At 45.8% G+C, this 17,457-nt stretch overlaps 7 protein-coding genes across 7 annotated transcripts in view; 3 read left to right on the top strand and 4 right to left on the bottom strand.

The window, feature by feature from the left end:
• LOC126563235 (ubiquitin-conjugating enzyme E2 variant 2) overlaps positions 1–17,457 on the top strand; it is a 55,990-nt gene that overhangs the window by 20,610 nt on the left and 17,923 nt on the right. The window lies entirely within an intron of this gene.
• On the bottom strand, positions 162–2,095 carry LOC126561142 (transmembrane protein 209). Its single transcript, XM_050217087.1, has 5 exons — positions 2,089–2,095; positions 1,361–2,036; positions 674–1,286; positions 377–610; positions 162–290 (listed from the first exon to the last, which is right to left on the bottom strand). The coding sequence occupies exons 1-5, from the start codon at positions 2,093–2,095 to the stop codon at positions 162–164; spliced, it is 1,659 nt and encodes a 552-aa protein (XP_050073044.1).
• Positions 2,544–3,085, top strand: LOC126563261 (probable prefoldin subunit 4). The gene is made up of 2 exons (XM_050219891.1): positions 2,544–2,633; positions 2,704–3,085. The coding sequence occupies exons 1-2, from the start codon at positions 2,589–2,591 to the stop codon at positions 3,073–3,075; spliced, it is 417 nt and encodes a 138-aa protein (XP_050075848.1). The 5' UTR covers positions 2,544–2,588; the 3' UTR covers positions 3,076–3,085.
• Positions 3,119–5,731, bottom strand: LOC126561616 (DNA repair and recombination protein RAD54B-like). Its single transcript, XM_050217876.1, has one exon. It carries the CDS (start codon positions 5,729–5,731, stop codon positions 3,119–3,121), a length of 2,613 nt encoding a protein of 870 aa, XP_050073833.1.
• LOC126562298 (eukaryotic translation initiation factor 3 subunit E) lies at positions 6,341–8,097 on the bottom strand. The gene is made up of 3 exons (XM_050218758.1): positions 7,901–8,097; positions 7,379–7,648; positions 6,341–7,305 (listed from the first exon to the last, which is right to left on the bottom strand). The coding sequence occupies exons 1-3, from the start codon at positions 7,988–7,990 to the stop codon at positions 6,364–6,366; spliced, it is 1,302 nt and encodes a 433-aa protein (XP_050074715.1). The 5' UTR covers positions 7,991–8,097; the 3' UTR covers positions 6,341–6,363.
• LOC126562002 (acetyl-coenzyme A transporter 1) lies at positions 8,888–10,818 on the top strand. The gene is made up of 3 exons (XM_050218410.1): positions 8,888–9,103; positions 9,265–10,473; positions 10,552–10,818. Exons 1-3 carry the CDS (start codon positions 8,888–8,890, stop codon positions 10,738–10,740), a joined length of 1,614 nt encoding a protein of 537 aa, XP_050074367.1. The 3' UTR covers positions 10,741–10,818.
• On the bottom strand, positions 13,174–17,125 carry LOC126561583 (importin-4-like). Its single transcript, XM_050217818.1, has 6 exons — positions 17,069–17,125; positions 14,250–16,832; positions 13,941–14,164; positions 13,723–13,855; positions 13,471–13,648; positions 13,174–13,390 (listed from the first exon to the last, which is right to left on the bottom strand). Exons 1-6 carry the CDS (start codon positions 17,120–17,122, stop codon positions 13,266–13,268), a joined length of 3,297 nt encoding a protein of 1,098 aa, XP_050073775.1. The 5' UTR covers positions 17,123–17,125; the 3' UTR covers positions 13,174–13,265.

Raw genomic sequence — 17,457 nt, 5'->3', positions numbered from 1 at the left:
TTGATAATCTGATCGCATGAATATACACACATTGAAAAACAAGGTTCAATTCAAAAGAAAAGAATTTTGCTTTGAGAACTTACCGACGGTTTTCTATCGATAGAACAGAACAGAATTCCTATACAGTTAACTCCTATCCGATGACGATTAAGTGCTGCGTTTTAGTCATCAACACAGCACAGTATATTGATACCACTTGGGCCGAGATTAATACCCTCCAGTGTACTTTCGTTGTGGGTTTTCATGTACATCAAAAATTGAATGATGACATAGAACAGATTGTTTCGATCCTGGCAAGAGAAGTTTAGAAAATAAAATTAAAATATTGCTTCTTGCTCGTTGCCAGAAAAGGCACGCTACGAACATGACCACTCACATAGGAACAGCTATGTATTTTATCATCCGAAACAAAGTTAAACTTGGGCTTCATCGGGTTGGAGCAAAGGATCGCACACTTGGTCTTATTTTTTGTGTTGACCTCGGCGAGCGTTTCCTTGGTCGTTTTCTTATCACCGACCACTACATAACGGTTGTAGAATGGGCGACCACCGGGCTGCGGTAAGGGACGCAGTTGGCTATCTAAATAGGTACAAAACAGATGGAAAATGATCTACGAACAGAAGAAATTGGTATTAGGCGTTTGCTCCGAAAATAAAAAGTAGAATTTACCCACCGCCGAATCAGTTGGTAAATGTTCGTCCCAACTAATGCCCTTGTATGCCGAGCCCGAATTCCATCGATAGTCCGCTATACAGCTACCCTTGGCAAGATCCTTAATCCGTTGCACCAGATACTCCTGGTTGGTTGTCATTTCGAGGAATGGAATAAGCAACGGCAGGCGTGGGATGTACAGCGACACTAGCTGCTGGTTTTCGGCCGTTTTCTTCAACCGTTCCAGCCCGATACTACCGATCTGGATGTCGGCAAAGCCGCGACTCTTGAATGCCTGATCCACAATGTGAATTTCCTCCTCGATGCGCTGCAATATGGTGAGCGATATCCACATGCGCAGATTGCCGACGTAGGTGGACAGTTGCGCAGCGGACACTTTCTTCAGTCCCTCTGGACTGCCGTCGATGAATGCGTTGTATGGTCCCGTCTCGAGCTCTTTCGTTAACTGTTTGCTTGGCGTGACTGACGACGATAGCTGGTACAGGGATGTTTTCAACAGGTAGGACATGTCGTTAAAGCGATACCGGCCAAATGATGAGTTCATCGAATCGTCGGAATTGTTCACCTGCTCCTTTTGCGATCGATTGTTGCTTTTATCCATCGAAGAAGCTTCACTGTAAGAAATACAACAAATCGTGATCAGATGAGTATTGGACAGACAATCAACCAAAATCGTACCACTACTTACTGTGCATAGTTTTCCATGAACAAATCGTCCATGATCGTGTCCCCTGGAGGGCCCAGCTTGCGTAGTGCGGGAGAGAATTTCATCGAACCAGCACTTACATTCGGTGACGCTTCGTATGATACGTTCCGATCATAACCCATCGGTGGTCGTATTCCATCCATTGACTGTGGTGGACTGCCCCGACTAAAGCCCCACCGTGGAGAGGCTACCGAAAAGGTCGTTTCGTGAAAAGACCGCAACAGCGATGTCGAAACGTTCATTGGCGTGTTGTCGGTATTGACTGACTGTTTCGTTTGGGGTGGTGTCGTAATGAAAGAGCTATCGTTTGCATCAAACTTTAGTATCCGACGTTGCTGTTCCGTCCCACGAATTGGCTCCGTACTGAACAGGTAGTAAAAGTAGCAGGAATAGTAGTACACCACGCTGCAGGACAGCATTGCTGCGGCAATGTACTCCACGTAGTATAGATTCGAGAACGAGTACGAACACTTGTTGGAAATGTCGAACAGAACCACGGACAGTAGCAGTATGTGTACCGTGCCCCATCGTAGACATTCCTTCGAACGCTTCCGGTTCAAGTTTAGCTCCAGCGTTCGATTCACAATCGGGCTACACTGTACCGGGGAACCGGGACTGATTGTGAGGTGCAAGAAAACGGAACAACAAATGAACGATGCTATTGTTTTGAACTTGAAAATTGTCTATTTTCGCTTCATTTACTTACTTGCTAGACATAATGGTAAAATGCTTCTCGCCCAGTGCCACAAACACAAGGAATGATGAAGCAATACGGGGAAAGCTGCATACCGGTGGACCGCGGCAGCTTTGCTTGGCTAATGTCAATCCGCCGGCAAAGGTGGAAAAGCGGGAAACATGGAAACGTCAAACCACCGAACCAAGATCACTATAGAATTTGTTGGAAATTACAATATTGCCGAGGTTCAAACGCTATTGTACGCATTTAAACTATAGAAAATATATATTTCTTTATTTTTTGTGTAATAACAACTTAAAACAATGTCCTTATCATTATTTTATCGATTCTTTTCAATAATTCGAAAATTGTCAAAACGAACTGTCAAAAGGAAAATGTCATAATAAAAAGAACAGCAAGAAGGCAACACACGGCCCAATTTTCTTCGCTATACTTTCCATACAAGTGCCGATTCTTCACCAAAGTTGCGTGTTGTGCCAGCTGCACGTTGTAACTTAAATAACACACTACAAAATGAGTACCAAAGCGGAAACGAAATCAAAGGGCACCTTCCAGCCGGTAACTGCAAGGTTTCCACCATTGCACAAAAGCAAACACACTAACCCACCGAGTTTTGTGACCATTTTAGGACTCAGATGTTCACATCACCTACGAAGATCAGATGAAGATTAACAAGTTTGCCAACTACAACGCCAAGGTGGAGGATCTAAAGGAAGAGCTGCGCATCAAACAGAACGAGCTGAAAAATCTCGAAGAAGCTGGCGATGAAATTGAACTGCTGGACGACGACGTGCAAATCCCGTTCCTGATGGGCGACGTCTTTCTCTCGCACGATCAGGCCAAAACGCTCGACCTGTTGGCCGAAGCGAAAGAGCGCAAAAAGAAGGAAATCAATAGCATCCAACAAACGAACCGGGATCTGCAGCAAAAGATGGGCGATCTGAAGGGCTATCTGTACGGACGGTTTGGCAGCAACATCCATTTGGAGAACGACGAATAAACAGCGGCACACGGTAGTGGGTGTTGATTGTAAAATGCACCATTTATTTCGTTGCTGATACAATGTTTCGAAACAAAAAGATGACCTCGTCGGCACAACGGGACAAACCGAGCTGCTCTAGGACACGCTCGGATACGGGCGATCGGTGATGTTCCCAGCGCATTAGTTCCTGCATCTTGAGTGCAAATTTCTTCTTACTTGTTTTGCTGCGCTTTGCACCGGGTGGTCTTAATTGAAAGCGGCTTTCGGTTGTTAAATCGTCGATGGAATCATCGAAAATATCCTCCTTATCTGGAGCATTACCAATCCCGGCACACGAACACTCGAGTAAACTGTGCGTCAAACAATCGTCTGCATCGTTTGGGTCGATAATGGAGAACAGGTCCTTCAGTTCCTCGTCCGACAGCTTTAGATTGCTTAGATTTTGTCTCTGATCTACTACCGACCCGCTAAGGGATGTTTTGGAAATTTGTCTTTGAAATATGCGCTCCTCGATCGAGTAGGCAGTTAGCAACCGATAGATGTAGACGGGTTTCCTCTGTCCATCACGCCACACACGAGACATGGCCTGCAGATCGTTGGCTGGATTCCAATCGTTATCGTACAGCACTAATCGGGATGCTCCAATCAGATTTAATCCAGCACCACCCGCTTTAGCACTAAGCAGTAGAATGAAACAATCGGAAGTGGTATTGTTAAATGCCGCTACGATCTTACCACGATCGGGACCAGCCGTTGAACCATCCAACCGGCAGTATTTGTAATTGTAATGCTCACACAACCCACCAATCATGTCTAGCGTCTTACCGTAGTACGATACGATCACAATTTTTTCCTGCTTGACTAACATCGCCTCCAATAGCGCCTCCACAATGGCCAGTTTGACTGAATCGCTTGGTCCCATTCGTTGCCAGCATGGTAACTGGTCCGACAGTACACGTACCAACGATTCCGGATCACCCTTGCCCTGTACCGACACGAGCGAAGGATGATTGCAAATTTTCTTCAAAATTGTTATCATCTGAAGCGGTGAAATTGCATTCGAAGAACCTTTCTCGCTGTCATAAAATGTTAATGCCGTATGGGTCAAGCTGGTCTGCAGCTCGGACGGGTGACACAGGATCACTACCTCGTGCTTGTCGGGTAGATATTGGTTAATCACTTCCTGCGTTCGGCGCAACATAAATCGATCCGTAATGGCTTTTAGCTCGTTCAGCCGCTCAATGCCGAGCTCGATCGATTGTGGCAATATGCCGGGCCGTTGCGAAACAATAATTGGAGTTTCGTAGCGTGCCTTAAAATCCGGATACGAACCAATAATGCCCGGATTGACAAAGTTTATCAGTGAAAAGAACTCTTGCAGATCGTTCTGTATCGGTGTACCGGTCAGAAGCACGCGTCGTTTGCAAGCCAGCTGATTCAGCACACCAAATGCTTTTACATTGTTGTTTTTAAGCCGATGTCCTTCATCGCAAAACATCAAGTCGAATCGCACCGTGTCTAGTTCACCGATTTGCTTGGACAGCATCTCGTACGATATGATCAGTATCGGGATGTGCGACGATTGTGCGTACCGTTTCAGCTTATTGTTTGGCCCAACGATAAAGGTAAAGATTCGTTCGTTTCGCAACCATTTGGTAATTTCACGATCCCAATTTTCCACCAAGCTGCTCGGCGTGACAATCAGTATGCGCTTGGCTAGCGGTTTTCCATATGGTCCGCTTTTTAGCAGCGTATACATTAGAGCGATACACTGGAGCGTTTTTCCGAGACCCATTTCGTCGGCCAAAATTGCACCGTAACCGGGCGGTTGTAGCATTCTCATGCCAGTCACACATTCGTAGAGAAACGCAACACCTTCACGCTGGTGTGGACGCAAATGACGGGTAAGGCAGGGCGGAACGTGTACTTCCGGTATGGGTACATTCTCCACATTGTACTGGAATTGATGTTCGAATGACGGTTTCTTCATTATCAACGGTTCTACTATTGTCTCATCTATAATCGAAGAACCCGGTTTGAAAGTGTTACTAGCGCTGGATGTAGATGAAGGTGAAGATTTAACTGGAAAGGTAAACGAATCGTTTATCGGTTGCAACGGTTCAATCTCTTCCTGCTGTACTCTTTGCTCCGGTGGTTTAAAACTTTTTTTGGCAGGCAATGCCGTCGTCCCATGTTTCGAACTGCCCGCAACTGTCGATAAATTTGTGCTGCAGTCTGTTGGAGATTGTTTTTCCCTCCATTTCTCCAACACTTCGACTTCCTTCGATCCAACAACTAGCTGGATGCCTTCCGTTACCTCTTCGACCTTTAACCCACTGGTCGACGTTATTATTCGGCCTTCTTCATCCTTCAGCACGGCACTTCTACCGGACACTTCGAGTGTACCGTCTCCTTCCCAAGTTTTGTGTTTTCGGGTGCTTATTTTACCCCAAACAACGGTAAAAATGATTGTAGTATCATTTCCATTGGAGTTCTTCGGTTTCAATACGGCACTCTGGCTGCTTTGTTGGCCTACTGTGGTAGTTGAGGAACGATCTTGATGAAATCCTCTAGCTAGTGGCTTCTCCGCTGTATTTATTGTTTTCTTGACCGGTTGTAACGCAGCGCTGGCATCACAAGTCCGTTTCATGGATGGGGCACAACTTCGTCGCATCGTTGCGTTTACCAATGCACTTTTTGTTTCTATTCCAACCGAAATGCACCTTTTCTTTAGCGAGGTTTTTCACGATAAAGCGCTATTTCTATTCTTTTCTGTACTATTTCTTGAATTTGAAAGTGCGGCACGCCTGGATATAAGGACCGGTAACTATGACCATTTGTCCCATCGACGATGCACAATTAGAATGCCGCCACTATTTGACAGTTGATTTTGATGTTTGTTGACATCGGTAAAAAGATAAACATTCGTCATTTCAAATAACAAGTTTTTCTATACGGATGCCCGTAGGTTAATTTTTAAGCAAATTTGGCGTTTTTCAGTTCTTACAACCTTCTTTCAAAAATGAACAACTGTAATTTGCGTTCTGCATGCTCGCTAGCGTACACCCTTTTATTCCAACTAATTCGCTTATCAATAATCATCTTCACTGATGGTTAGAATGAATGTTTCGTAATTTAAGCTGTGCCGATTGCTCGCACGAGTTCCGTAGTTGGTTGTAAATTGTTTTTTCTTTCCTCTCGAACGTTATCCTATTCACCGCTCTCAACCCCACAAAATGAATTTCCAATGTTCCTTTCCTTATGAACAAAACACTAGAAAAACGCAAACGTTTGTCAACCACCTCGTTAGTAATACTTCCAGTGGCCTTCGCCAGCTTCCTGAGTTTTTGCTTTGTGCTTTCGCTCGACCAACAGGGTCAACGCTTCGGAGCGTACGGAGAGGGAGTCAATTTTTTCTACCAACTGCTGGTAAGGCGAGAGTGGCTGCGTGCCCATCACCACATGGCCCAGCTTCGAATCAATTTTTGCGTCCAATCGCGCATTACGGATCAAATTCACAATCCAACACTCCGCCTCGTCCGGCTTCATGTTCAGCTTGTCCGCCAGCATGCCAATCGTAATGCACTGATGGATTCGACAGAACGTTTCGAAGATCATCAGACGCGCATTCTCAATGAACTCCGTCAAACAGCCGATGATGAAGAAATCATTCGAAATGACCGTTTGGCACTCGTTCAACTTCTTGCGGGCTGCCTCGAAATCAAAGTTTACGTAAAGATGCTCCAGAAACTCAGTGATCGGATCGCGGTACGTGTATGATTCTTGCTGGATCACCTTGATCAGATCCTTCAGCGCGTTCCGGCGCCCACGGTTGATGATGACCGCCGTTGCAAGGTAGCGCAGAATGTGTGGGCACATCGTCTGGATCGCGTTCAAGTATTGCGGCTTGTACAGGAACATGTCGATGATCAGATCACGACCCTTCGCGTGATTAAAGAACACCAACACGCTCCAGTGAATCAGCCAAGCTCGCTGCTGAAGCACCTGGATCGGGGTAAAGTTGTAGTTGTCGATAAAGTCGCGCAGACGCGTCAAATCCTCCAGAGCGGTGGGCCAGTTGAGCGTCAAAATTTCAACTGCCAGCTTGCCCCACAGCACGCCGAGATAGTTTTTATCGCTTGGTTCCATTGCCAGCATGCAGACGTACAGGTACGACAACGAATCGTTATAGTTGCCACACTCGTACAAAAACTTGGCCAGCTTTTGGGCGCTAAGGATGATGTCGTACTGAAACAGAAACAGGAAAGCTTTATGGTGATGCTGAGCGGACGCTTATTCGGAAAGCTTGCACTCTACTCACATCCAGTGTCTGCTGCAAAGCAAGTATCACCGATTTATGATCCTTCGATGAGTCCGGATTCTTGAGCTCCTCCATACACTTCATCAGCGGTGCCACCTCGACCTGTAATTCTTTCAGTGTTACCAGCACCGCGGAACGGCGCTGATTCACCTCATCCGGCTGACTTTTCTCCTGCGTCAAGCGCTCACGAATGTCGTTCGTGTAGTCCAACATATTGGTTTTGCTTAACGTCTCCAGGATGAACTTCAACAGGGACGTCTGATCGAAGACCTGCCAATTTTACCGACCGAAAAAAGGAAAAAAGTGAGGTTATATTAGATTTGATGACAAATCAACAGCAAAACGTAGGGTAATGCACGAAACAGAGAACAACCCTTTTATATCTGAACTGGCACGGGGATAGGGACCCCGGAACAAAGCTCCGGTAGAGCGGTCACAACCTACGCAACCCCCGTTCTTCTTCACCTTCTTTCGCCCTTTTCTCGCTCTCGCTACCTTGTTTTCCACTGCTGCATTACTTACATTTTTCTGCAGCAAAAATTCCAGCAAAGGAAACGTTAAATGACGATCCAAATACTGGCAATTCTTAGTCGTGAGGTCAAACTTGGCCATTGTTGCAAATTTTCGTGGAAGCTGTACGTTTTTCGCAGGAAATTTCACTGGAAAACTCCTAGCTAAACCGACATGTGGACAACACACGGCTAGTTCGGTGAGAAGAAGAAGAAGCGTACTATGCGCAACGCCAGCAAGAAACAGATTGTCAAAAAGAGCAGTGTTGCCAGAGAGAGAGCGCGCGATTTTCCGCGATGATTGCAGCTCATGCACAATAAGATATGTGGCATGATTGTTTGATAAAATTTTATCTAATTTATCAAGCTTATCTAAAGATTGAATAATTTTTTTTTTTAATAATTTTTGCTCAGAATCTGTATTTCGACGATTCGCTCATCTGTCATCGTGCTGTAATCGAACGTCATCGAGGAGGCGCTTTGGCCTGAAATGACAACAAACAAATAAATTCTCTCGCTCTCTTCTCCGTTTTCCACGTACTATCATCATCGTGCTGCAACCGAAACTTTACCCTTTTTACACCCGATATTCCCTGTGTGAACACCGATATACCATTAAGAATGCTAGGCACATTCTTCCTTTCCATTACCTGTGCTAACATACTTGTACTTGGTTAAGTGTACTCCCCTTCGAACCAATTCCTCGCTACCGGTCAGCACGAAAAACAGGTATGTGGTCAGGTAGATGCTCACAGTCGAACGCCTTGTTTAATGAGAAAGTGGAAAAACATATTCCACCCGTTCTCGTTCCGCACTTGTAGTGACGTGTACTCTGGAGGATCCAAGAGAACCACCTGCTTGCCTGTTTGTTTGCTAATAAATAGACACATGTTTAACAATTGAACCATTCATCTCTTCCTCCCACTTCCACAGCCAAAGTAAGCGGACGGTTTTTACTTTAGGATAATCGTTTTTAAATACACCCTGAAGCGCGTGTACAATGAGCAACAGACGCAAGAAAACCGATCGTGCCAATCACGAAACGCTCCTGCCGCTGGCTGACGATGAGGAGAAGCATGAAAAAAGTGACCTGCGTGGCGACTGGGGCAACATTGCCATACTGTTCTTTCTCTATCTGCTGCAAGGCATTCCGATCGGATTGGCCTCGGCCATACCGATGCTGCTGCAGAATCGTGGTGCAAGCTACAAACAGCAGGTAAGTCGCGATCCAACTACACGAACGGCCTCTCTTATCATAGTAGGCTTATCGTGATTGATGTAGGGCCATATCTTGGGCAGCCTACTATGGTGATTTAGTTATGCAAGGGGACGACGTATGGTTTGAGAATTGCTTACCGATTGCACCGACTTTTGCAGGCCGAATTCAGCTTCGCTCACTGGCCCTTCAGCTTAAAGCTACTATGGGCACCGATAGTGGATTCACTGTTCTGGAAACGTTTTGGACGACGAAAATCGTGGCTCATCCCAACACAGTATCTGATCGGCATATTTATGCTGATTCTGTCGCTGCACGTGAATCGTTGGCTGGGAGCAGAACGCAGCACCACAACCGAATTCAAAGACCATTCCAGCGTTGAGAGCGGCAGCACACTCAACATTCCGCTACTGAGCTTTATCTTCTTTATGTTAAACTTTCTGGCCGCTACCCAAGACATTGCGGTAGATGGATGGGCCCTGACGATGCTGAAACGTTGCAATGTCGGACATGCTTCGACCTGCAACAGCGTGGGCCAAACGGCGGGATATTTCCTCGGATACGTTGCCTTCATGGCACTGGAATCGGCAGAATTTTGCAACAGCTATTTACGCTCCGAACCCGCACCCGAGGGTTTGGTGAATCTGTCCGGATACCTATGGTTCTGGGGGTTGGTGTTTCTCGTCACAACTACACTGGTGGCGTTCGGGAAACGTGAACTCGCGCCCAGCATCGATCGTGGTCACGAGGAACACTTGGAGCTGGACATTAAGCAAACCTACCGTCTGCTGGTGGATATAATGAAAATGAAACCTATCCTAACGCTGGTAGCGGTACTGCTAACGGCCAAGGCAGGTTATGCCGCGTGCGATGCAGTTACCTCGCTTAAACTGATCGACGCAGGTGTTCCGAAGGATAAACTGGCACTGCTCGTAGTTCCGCTTGTGCCGCTACAGATCGTTTTACCGCTAGCGATCAGCAAATACACGGCTGGCACGCGACCAATGGAAGTATATCTGAAAGCGATCCCGTACCGGATAGCACTCACACTAACGGCGGCCGGTATCGTATGGATCACACCGGCCATCATACAAAATCACCACGTACCGTACTATTACTACATACTACTGCTGACAAACTACGGGCTGTATCAGATCGCACTGTACAGCATGTTTGTGGCCGTGATGGCATTTTTCGCACGCATCAGCGATCCTGCCGTTGGTGGCACCTACATGACACTGCTGAACACACTCAGCAATCTCGGAGGCAATTGGCCAACAACCGTTGTGCTGTGGTTAGTGGACTATGTCACGTGGAGACGGTGCTCGAACGCAGCCGGTAATGACTGTTCCGATGCAGCTTTAAAAGAGGTAAGAATAGCGCTTGAACAACCGTTTGAACCGATGGTAGCGTCCGTTTTTAACCATTTTTTTTTTCTGCTGTTACAGACTTGCACCGCCGGTGGTGGTCAGTGTACGATCACGATCGATGGGTATTATATAGAGATATTTATTTGCCTCTTGTATGGGCTCCTCTGGTATCGGTGGGGCAGTGGCAAAATACGTCAACTACAGGAACTACCGCTCAAAGCGTGGCGCGTAGCGCGCAAAGTTCACCACCGTACGCATAGCAGCTAGCAATTAATGCAACTAATATGACAATTCCATTTATTCGGTGCTTTAAGCCAGCAGGGTAAGGCGAACTGATGAAAAACAAGCGAAATCGCGCATGAAAGCGTGTTATTTTTTGCCGCAGCGTTTTAGGGAAAGTATGTCACAGGATGTGTTTTGTTTTGTTTTAATTATATAATTTTAAACACAATTCGCTAAGCGTTAGTAGTTGTTCGTGAAAGAGGATAGATAGAGTAGAGAGGAGCCGAAGTGTGACGGAAACCGTTTTGTACAACAACCCACCTTTGTTTTGTAATGTAAAACGACGCACAAAGTCAATCATTCTTCAGGGTCAAGCAAGAGAAAAAACTGGAAACAAATGATAAAATGAATATCAAAATACCTTCGCCAGTAGCAGGTGTTCGTTGTTTGCTCTTTATTCGTTTTTGTTTATTAGTATGGAGATGCGCTTTCATTCCTACCTTAGTTAAATGGTCAAAATAGACATTTTTTTCTGCTTCTACAAACTGATAGTTATCATGTAGCCAAAGCTCGATTACTGCGCTTCGTTTCTATGGATACGAAAAGCCACTAATCGTTTGTGGAGGAACGCAACTTGAACAAAATAATACACGCAAGTTTTACAAATATGTTTTTTGTATGTGTGCGAGTAGGTGAAATAATACAGAAAAATTTACAAAAAAACAGTGCAAGCATTTGTTTTCATGTGTATGTTTATTTTTCTTTTTATTGATTGGTTTCCAATGCATGCGAAATTAACAGTTATTGTCATCTTTTAGTTAAGAAGCAATCGAAATCCTAGAAAACACGACATTCTGAGCAGTATAATTTGAAAATTATCTTAACAATCATTCGTGAGTGTGTGTTAGTAAGTGTTGATAATAAACACGCGCATGCTGTAGTTACATGAGATTGGTATGTATACAAATAAACAATAAAGCAGCATTTTAACACGTTCTTTCCTATCAGGATACACGGCGAGGTGTGATCCTGTTCACCTTTTTTTTCTATGTTAATAATTCTTCCGTAAACAAGAACTACTAGAACGTGCACTTTATGACCCCTTTGTATCATATGGTGGCTTAACGGGAGTCACAGAACCATCAGTGTTTTCCTGCGATCAGTAAACGAACAACGTTCGTTTTACTGGCAGCGAAAATAACAGTTGAAAGGAAAAAAAATAAAGCATGTCTAGAAAAACGCCGGGCTAATACACATTACAGCAAGAATGACACACTATTGAAGTACAATTTAATTGTAGCTGTATCCGCTGTGTTTGAGCATGTGAAGTATTTTTTTTGTTTTGTTTCAGGCTGATTGGACGTAGTTGATTTATGTGGGAAACATGAACTTGCTGCTAGTGCGTCTTTCGATACAAATACAACTTCTCCTGCAAAATTATCTGCTATCTATTGGGTCATTCTTATAGGTGTAATTTTTAAATGCAGTATTGAGGGAAGAAAACGATGCTTAGGTAGTATCACTCTACTACACATATTACGTTACGGTAGGTAAACAAATGAGGAGCGATGCTTTAAGTTTCTCTCTAGCTAAGATGCACGGAGTTCAGATCGGTACATTTGATAGGAAAAATAAAAGAGAAAACATAACTAATTCGTAGAACACTTCAAACATTCCATTATATGCCTATTAAAAAAGGAATAATCGTCTTGGACGAGCAAAACTTATACGATACACCCTATACATGGTACGAATATGTGGAGGTTCGATAAATTAACAGTTAGTATAGAAAACTCACACAAACGCACAAAAACCATGCATTCCGTTATTGGCGTTATTCCCATTTCGCCACACCACACACACTAAAGGGAAGGGGTTTTATAGTTTTGTGTGCGAAGGAACGTGTTACCAACCGAAAAAAAAATAACACGCTAATGTAAAAATGGTTGCAAAGCGTGTGCAAAAAAGCGCACGCTTCCGGTTATTTTCTGTGGGTCATTACTTTTGCAACCATTTGTTGCTCGACGGATATAATTATGCTTTACGAGTTGGTTTTTCTTCGGTTTTCTGCTGAAAGCTTAATAGAGCCTGATATTTTGATGTAAGTGGGTTCAAGAATGTTATTATCTCGGCCTAAATATTGAGGGAACAATGGAAAATAACCGTCATTTTCAATACACGAAAGTGGGAGAGCAAACCACAGCCATAAGTTCGCGTGAGCCGTTTGCCCATCACATTTATGCAGTATTTTCCGTTTCGTTTTGGATGGCTTTACCTTCTTCCGATTCTATTCGATCAGCATTCTACGGTAGCTCTGTATCGAGGTGTAATCGCTCAATATAATTCTGCTACTTTCAACAATTACCTCCATTTTCTTCGCGAAAGCAGAGGCAGCACGATCGGAACACACTTCATATCGTACGATTGCCTTCGTTTGCGTAAACATTCTTCCCCATTCACTTGCTACTATTACTACTATTACTATCCCGTTTCATGCATGTACTGTGTAGGAGATATGGATTGATGTAGGTTGCAAACAGTTTGCGCATAAAGTGCGGTTTCGCTAATTTCTACTTGAAAGATAGCGATTGCACGTGCTGCAAAGCTTCGTTGCTACTGTGAACTGCTTCGCTAAATTTGTCCGGGAAGTCGTTGCGGATTTGCTTGACCAGATTGTACACCAGCTCGCGGCATTCTGTAACAGTGAATAAGTAGGAAGTTTTGCATTTTGTGAACATAATTCCTTCATCCATACAAACAACAACACAAACTTACCATCCGTATCGTGTTCCTTCTTGTACAGCACCTGCAAACCAGCAATCACAACACGGGACAACACTGGCAACAGATTTTCGTCGCCCTGTCGGTACAGTAGGTCAAGGCACTGGAACACGGTTAAATTTTCGGTGAAATCTTCCCGCAACGGAAGATACTCTACAAACACGGGAAATACCTAAAAAAATAGATTAAAAATAATTTTTAATTTAAAAGGATCATAAACATGTTGTTCTCAGCAGTCAAACGTACGCTTTTCATCGGGACCAGACTGGAATTGGTTATAATGAGTCGAGCCAACGCACCGCACAGATTGTCTAGCGTGCCGGCATGCTGTTCTTTGGATACGAGCTGCGAGAGAGCTGCCATTATTTGTGGATAGTGACTAGAGTTAAAGAAGAAAGGACAAGGGCATATAGATACAATATGTAGTACGAACGAACGGCATTCAAATTTGATCCAAAACCTACCCGAAGGTGCATTCCTTTCCATGCATCACCATCTCTCCCAGCCCGTAAACCGTATTGCTACGAACTGCGTTGTTACGGTCCTGTACACACGACAGGAAAATCGGCAGCAGCGAATCGATCCAGTTGCGCGTATACTCTTTCAGACCCTCGAAACACTCAGCCAGCACTCCGATCGCGAAGGCACGCTGCGAGTCGGTTGTTTCGTCCTTTTGTTTAGACTTTTCCTAGATTCGTGTCGATAAGCAAAAACGCGTTATAAAAAAATGGCTAAAAAGGGTTCTTTCCTCGGTGAGGAGGGATGTGACTTACAATTTTCTGTATAAAGTACGGCCACACCCGTCCAAAGTATACGGCAAACTCTTCCGCCGGCAGGGCGCGTCCAAACTTGGGTAGAATATCACCCGCCGACTCGAGGATCGCCTCATCGTACTCGCTCTCTTCCTGCTCCTCGTCGACCGGCTCATCAAACTGGCAGGCGACCTTACCATTCAGCACATCCACAATACAGTTGAACACGGCATCCTTCTGCCCATCGGCCTGGAACGTAGCCGCTCCTACCTCCTGCAGAATATCGCTAAATCCATCCAACGCCGACATGACCACGGTCCGCTCTTCGTCCGTGCGGATAATTTCGCTCAGCTTCGGTATCAAAATGAGGATTGTTTGATTCACACCTTCCATGTTGCCCAGCTGATGCAATGCCACCACAAACTGTTTTACCGCATCGATTGACGCTTTCCGGATGTCCTCGTTCGGATGGTTTAGCAGTTTGTAAATTTCTTCAAACGCCGTCTGAATGAAGGGCGCAAAGGCAGATCCTGTGTGTTCGGCAAACTCCATCAGCGCTAGGATCGCTTCCTCCTTTTCGTCCATGTACGCATTCTCGATACTATACCCGGCGATATCTTCTTCGTCCTCCTCCTCATCTTCGATCGAGTTTTCAATGTCGAACTCGTCGTCCTCGTCGTCTCCGTCACCGGAACCGTTCGCACCACCAACAGCACCGTTTGGCAGGATGGGCATATCATCGCCAGCACCACCATCTTTGAACGTTGGCACAATACCCTCCGAACTGCGCACGCTCTCCAGCATCGTTTCGACGATCTTATTCAACGATCCAGCCATATCCTCCTTCACGGACGATGCCATCGAGGCGAACAGATTGTAACAGCTGCGGCGCAGATCGGGATCATTCGATTCGTCCATCATTGTGAGGCCCATGTTGAGTGTGTCTACCGCCAGCGGTAAGAAATTATCGCGCCCGATCGTTCGCACCAGCGCCGCGAATGTATCGATCGCTTGCGGACGCAGCGTACAGATGTCTTCGTCGTCCGTCTTCACCAAGTACACCTTCAAACAATCGATCAGCCGTGGAAAGTACGGCAGCATGTGCTCTTTGGCTGCACTGGCCGTTGCACCGATCGTTGTCAGCGACAGCTCACGCAAATGCACGCTGTTGCGAGAATCCAGCGATTCAAACAACCGTTCCATCAGCATCGGAAGGTACGGTGTTACCTGTTCCTCGAGATTCTCGCACGTTGTCTCGAGGGCGTAAAACACACGATCGATATGGGGCGGTTCCTTCCCACCGGAGCGAATCTGCAAGCACAGCTGCTGCAAAAACTCGAACAAAATGGGCAAAATTTCATCCGCATGCTGAGAAATTTCCGGCTGCAAATGTTCAGAGAATTGGCCGAGCGCAAACAGTGCCGCATTGCGTATCATCACGTTCTCATCGGTAATGCCACGCTTGATAACATCCACCAGTACGCGCAGATATTTGCTACAGATGTGCTCCGAGCATCCCTCAGCGATGACCGCGATCGAAAGGTAGGCCGCTTTCTTGGGCAGTGGATCAACTCCGGCTAGGGCCGGTTCGAGCAATGCCATCAGCGGTGGGAATAGCTGTTTCGGTGGAATGTGCAACGCGAGCACATCGAGCGACTGGGTAGCACAGGTGCTGGGTGTCGACACCTCGTTGCTACCAAAGTACTCTTCATCCTCATCCTCCACTTCCGGCGCCACGCTCATCAGTGCAAACAGTGCATTCACGATCGGTTCCACCAGCTTCTGTTTGATGATCATTTTTTTCTTCAACCGCACCAACCATCCAATGAAGGTGATCGTTTTTACGCGCACAGAATCGTCCAACTGGGTATTGCCGGCCAGCTGTAGACAGAAATCGATCAGTAGCTTCATGTGCGGGGAAAGTGTGCGCGACGATTCGTCGGCCAAATTTTCCAATATATCGAACGCTTCGATGAACTTGAACGAATCTTGCATGGCAAATGCTCCCAACGCTTTCAGCACGTACGGTATTGAGTCTTGGTAGGTCTGTTCCACTTCCTGCCGGCCCGGTATGAAGGGTACGAGATGAGACATGCCGAGAAGGATGTTGTAGATTACTGGCGTAGCCATATTACCGCCCGCTTCCGTCGCCATCAGCGCGGACGAGAACAGCTGACACACCATCTCGATATGGGGCATAAATTGGTCCGGTGCAACATCGGTCAGTGTGGCAAATACTGACGAACCAAGCTCGCTCAGCTTCGGATCACTCGAGCTAGTGCTTTCGAACATGAATTTCAACACCTCCCCCATCCAACCGTCCTCTCTTTCGGCCTCGTGTTTTACGAGCACCCCAACGAAACCGGTAATTGCATTTCGGACCGACTTTTCCGATTCGTTCACAATCGCTTCCAGCATGCCCTTCTTGATCAGGGTTTGCGTTTCGACCGGCACTTCGCGCCACGCACGCAACTTCCCGAGATGCTTTTTTAGCAGCATGGCAGCGTACTGCCGTACCTGGGGATCACTATTAGTGACACATATTTCACACAGCTGGGGAATCGTTTCCGGCTTCTTGAACGCTTCCTTTAAGTCGGCCGATGCCTATGAAACACAGAGCCACAAAAAAAGAAAGGAAAAAAATATTTCAATGACAATAGAACAGATTCTTTTCAACCCCCTCACACCGATGGGGTACAAGTTTCGTTTTACAGGAAATTGAATCACGTACGATAAAATATCACCTCCGTCCATGCCAACCGGAAGCAACGGGTGTGCTATATTGATCATACATACCTACATTCCTCCCTTTACTCAATCGCAGTTGCCCACATACTCACTTGCTGTATTAAATCGTTGTCGGCCACTAGAAGGTTCCTAATTATTTGCTCCATTTTTTGTACTGTGATCAATTAGCTGCACCGGGAAACCTTGGCACTATTGTAGAGCTATGCGTTATTCACTTGTTAGAAAAGGCCGGGGGAGCAAAAATTTGGTAGACACCCCCCGTGCGCACTCGGTTTTTTTCGCTGGTACCGTTTTCGTAAATGAAAAGCAGCTAAAACAAAAACGATTCAGGACAACGATGTACCGAAACTCCCCGGAGAAGTAATACACTGGGACTGCAATAGGCTGGGCGTTCGAATACCAGCGTGCGTGCCAATCTACTGTATCGTGGTGGAATCAGCGAATTTGCACACCTCTTTCTTCGGGAGCGCAAAGATCATGC

This window comes from Anopheles maculipalpis, chromosome 3RL (assembly GCF_943734695.1).
Source record: "Anopheles maculipalpis chromosome 3RL, idAnoMacuDA_375_x, whole genome shotgun sequence".
In the NCBI taxonomy this organism is placed as follows: Eukaryota; Metazoa; Arthropoda; class Insecta; order Diptera; family Culicidae; genus Anopheles; species Anopheles maculipalpis.
This window is presented reverse-complemented; position numbering and strand designations above follow the sequence as displayed.

Bases quoted from the DNA above. Each gene is read 5' to 3' on its own strand.
- LOC126561142 (XM_050217087.1), bottom strand. The intron at 611-673 runs GTGGGTAAATTC...TTCTGTTCGTAG, and splicing joins ATTTACCAACTGATTCGGCG to ATCATTTTCCATCTGTTTTG. The intron at 291-376 runs GTGAGTGGTCAT...TTCTCTTGCCAG, and splicing joins AAATACATAGCTGTTCCTAT to GATCGAAACAATCTGTTCTA.
- LOC126563261 (XM_050219891.1), top strand. From the start codon at position 2,589: ATGAGTACCAAAGCGGAAACGAAATCAAAGGGCACCTTCCAGCCG. The intron at 2,634-2,703 runs GTAACTGCAAGG...TGACCATTTTAG, and splicing joins CAAAGGGCACCTTCCAGCCG to GACTCAGATGTTCACATCAC.
- LOC126561616 (XM_050217876.1), bottom strand. From the start codon at position 5,731: ATGCGACGAAGTTGTGCCCCATCCATGAAACGGACTTGTGATGCCAGC.
- LOC126562298 (XM_050218758.1), bottom strand. From the start codon at position 7,990: ATGGCCAAGTTTGACCTCACGACTAAGAATTGCCAGTATTTGGATCGT. The intron at 7,649-7,900 runs GTAAGTAATGCA...TAAAATTGGCAG, and splicing joins AATTTTTGCTGCAGAAAAAT to GTCTTCGATCAGACGTCCCT. The intron at 7,306-7,378 runs GTGAGTAGAGTG...TTTCTGTTTCAG, and splicing joins CTTTGCAGCAGACACTGGAT to TACGACATCATCCTTAGCGC.
- LOC126562002 (XM_050218410.1), top strand. From the start codon at position 8,888: ATGAGCAACAGACGCAAGAAAACCGATCGTGCCAATCACGAAACGCTC. The intron at 9,104-9,264 runs GTAAGTCGCGAT...CGACTTTTGCAG, and splicing joins GTGCAAGCTACAAACAGCAG to GCCGAATTCAGCTTCGCTCA. The intron at 10,474-10,551 runs GTAAGAATAGCG...CTGCTGTTACAG, and splicing joins CCGATGCAGCTTTAAAAGAG to ACTTGCACCGCCGGTGGTGG.
- LOC126561583 (XM_050217818.1), bottom strand. From the start codon at position 17,122: ATGGAGCAAATAATTAGGAACCTTCTAGTGGCCGACAACGATTTAATA. The intron at 14,165-14,249 runs GTAAGTCACATC...ACACGAATCTAG, and splicing joins CGTACTTTATACAGAAAATT to GAAAAGTCTAAACAAAAGGA. The intron at 13,649-13,722 runs GTACGTTTGACT...CTATTTTTTTAG, and splicing joins GTCTGGTCCCGATGAAAAGC to GTATTTCCCGTGTTTGTAGA.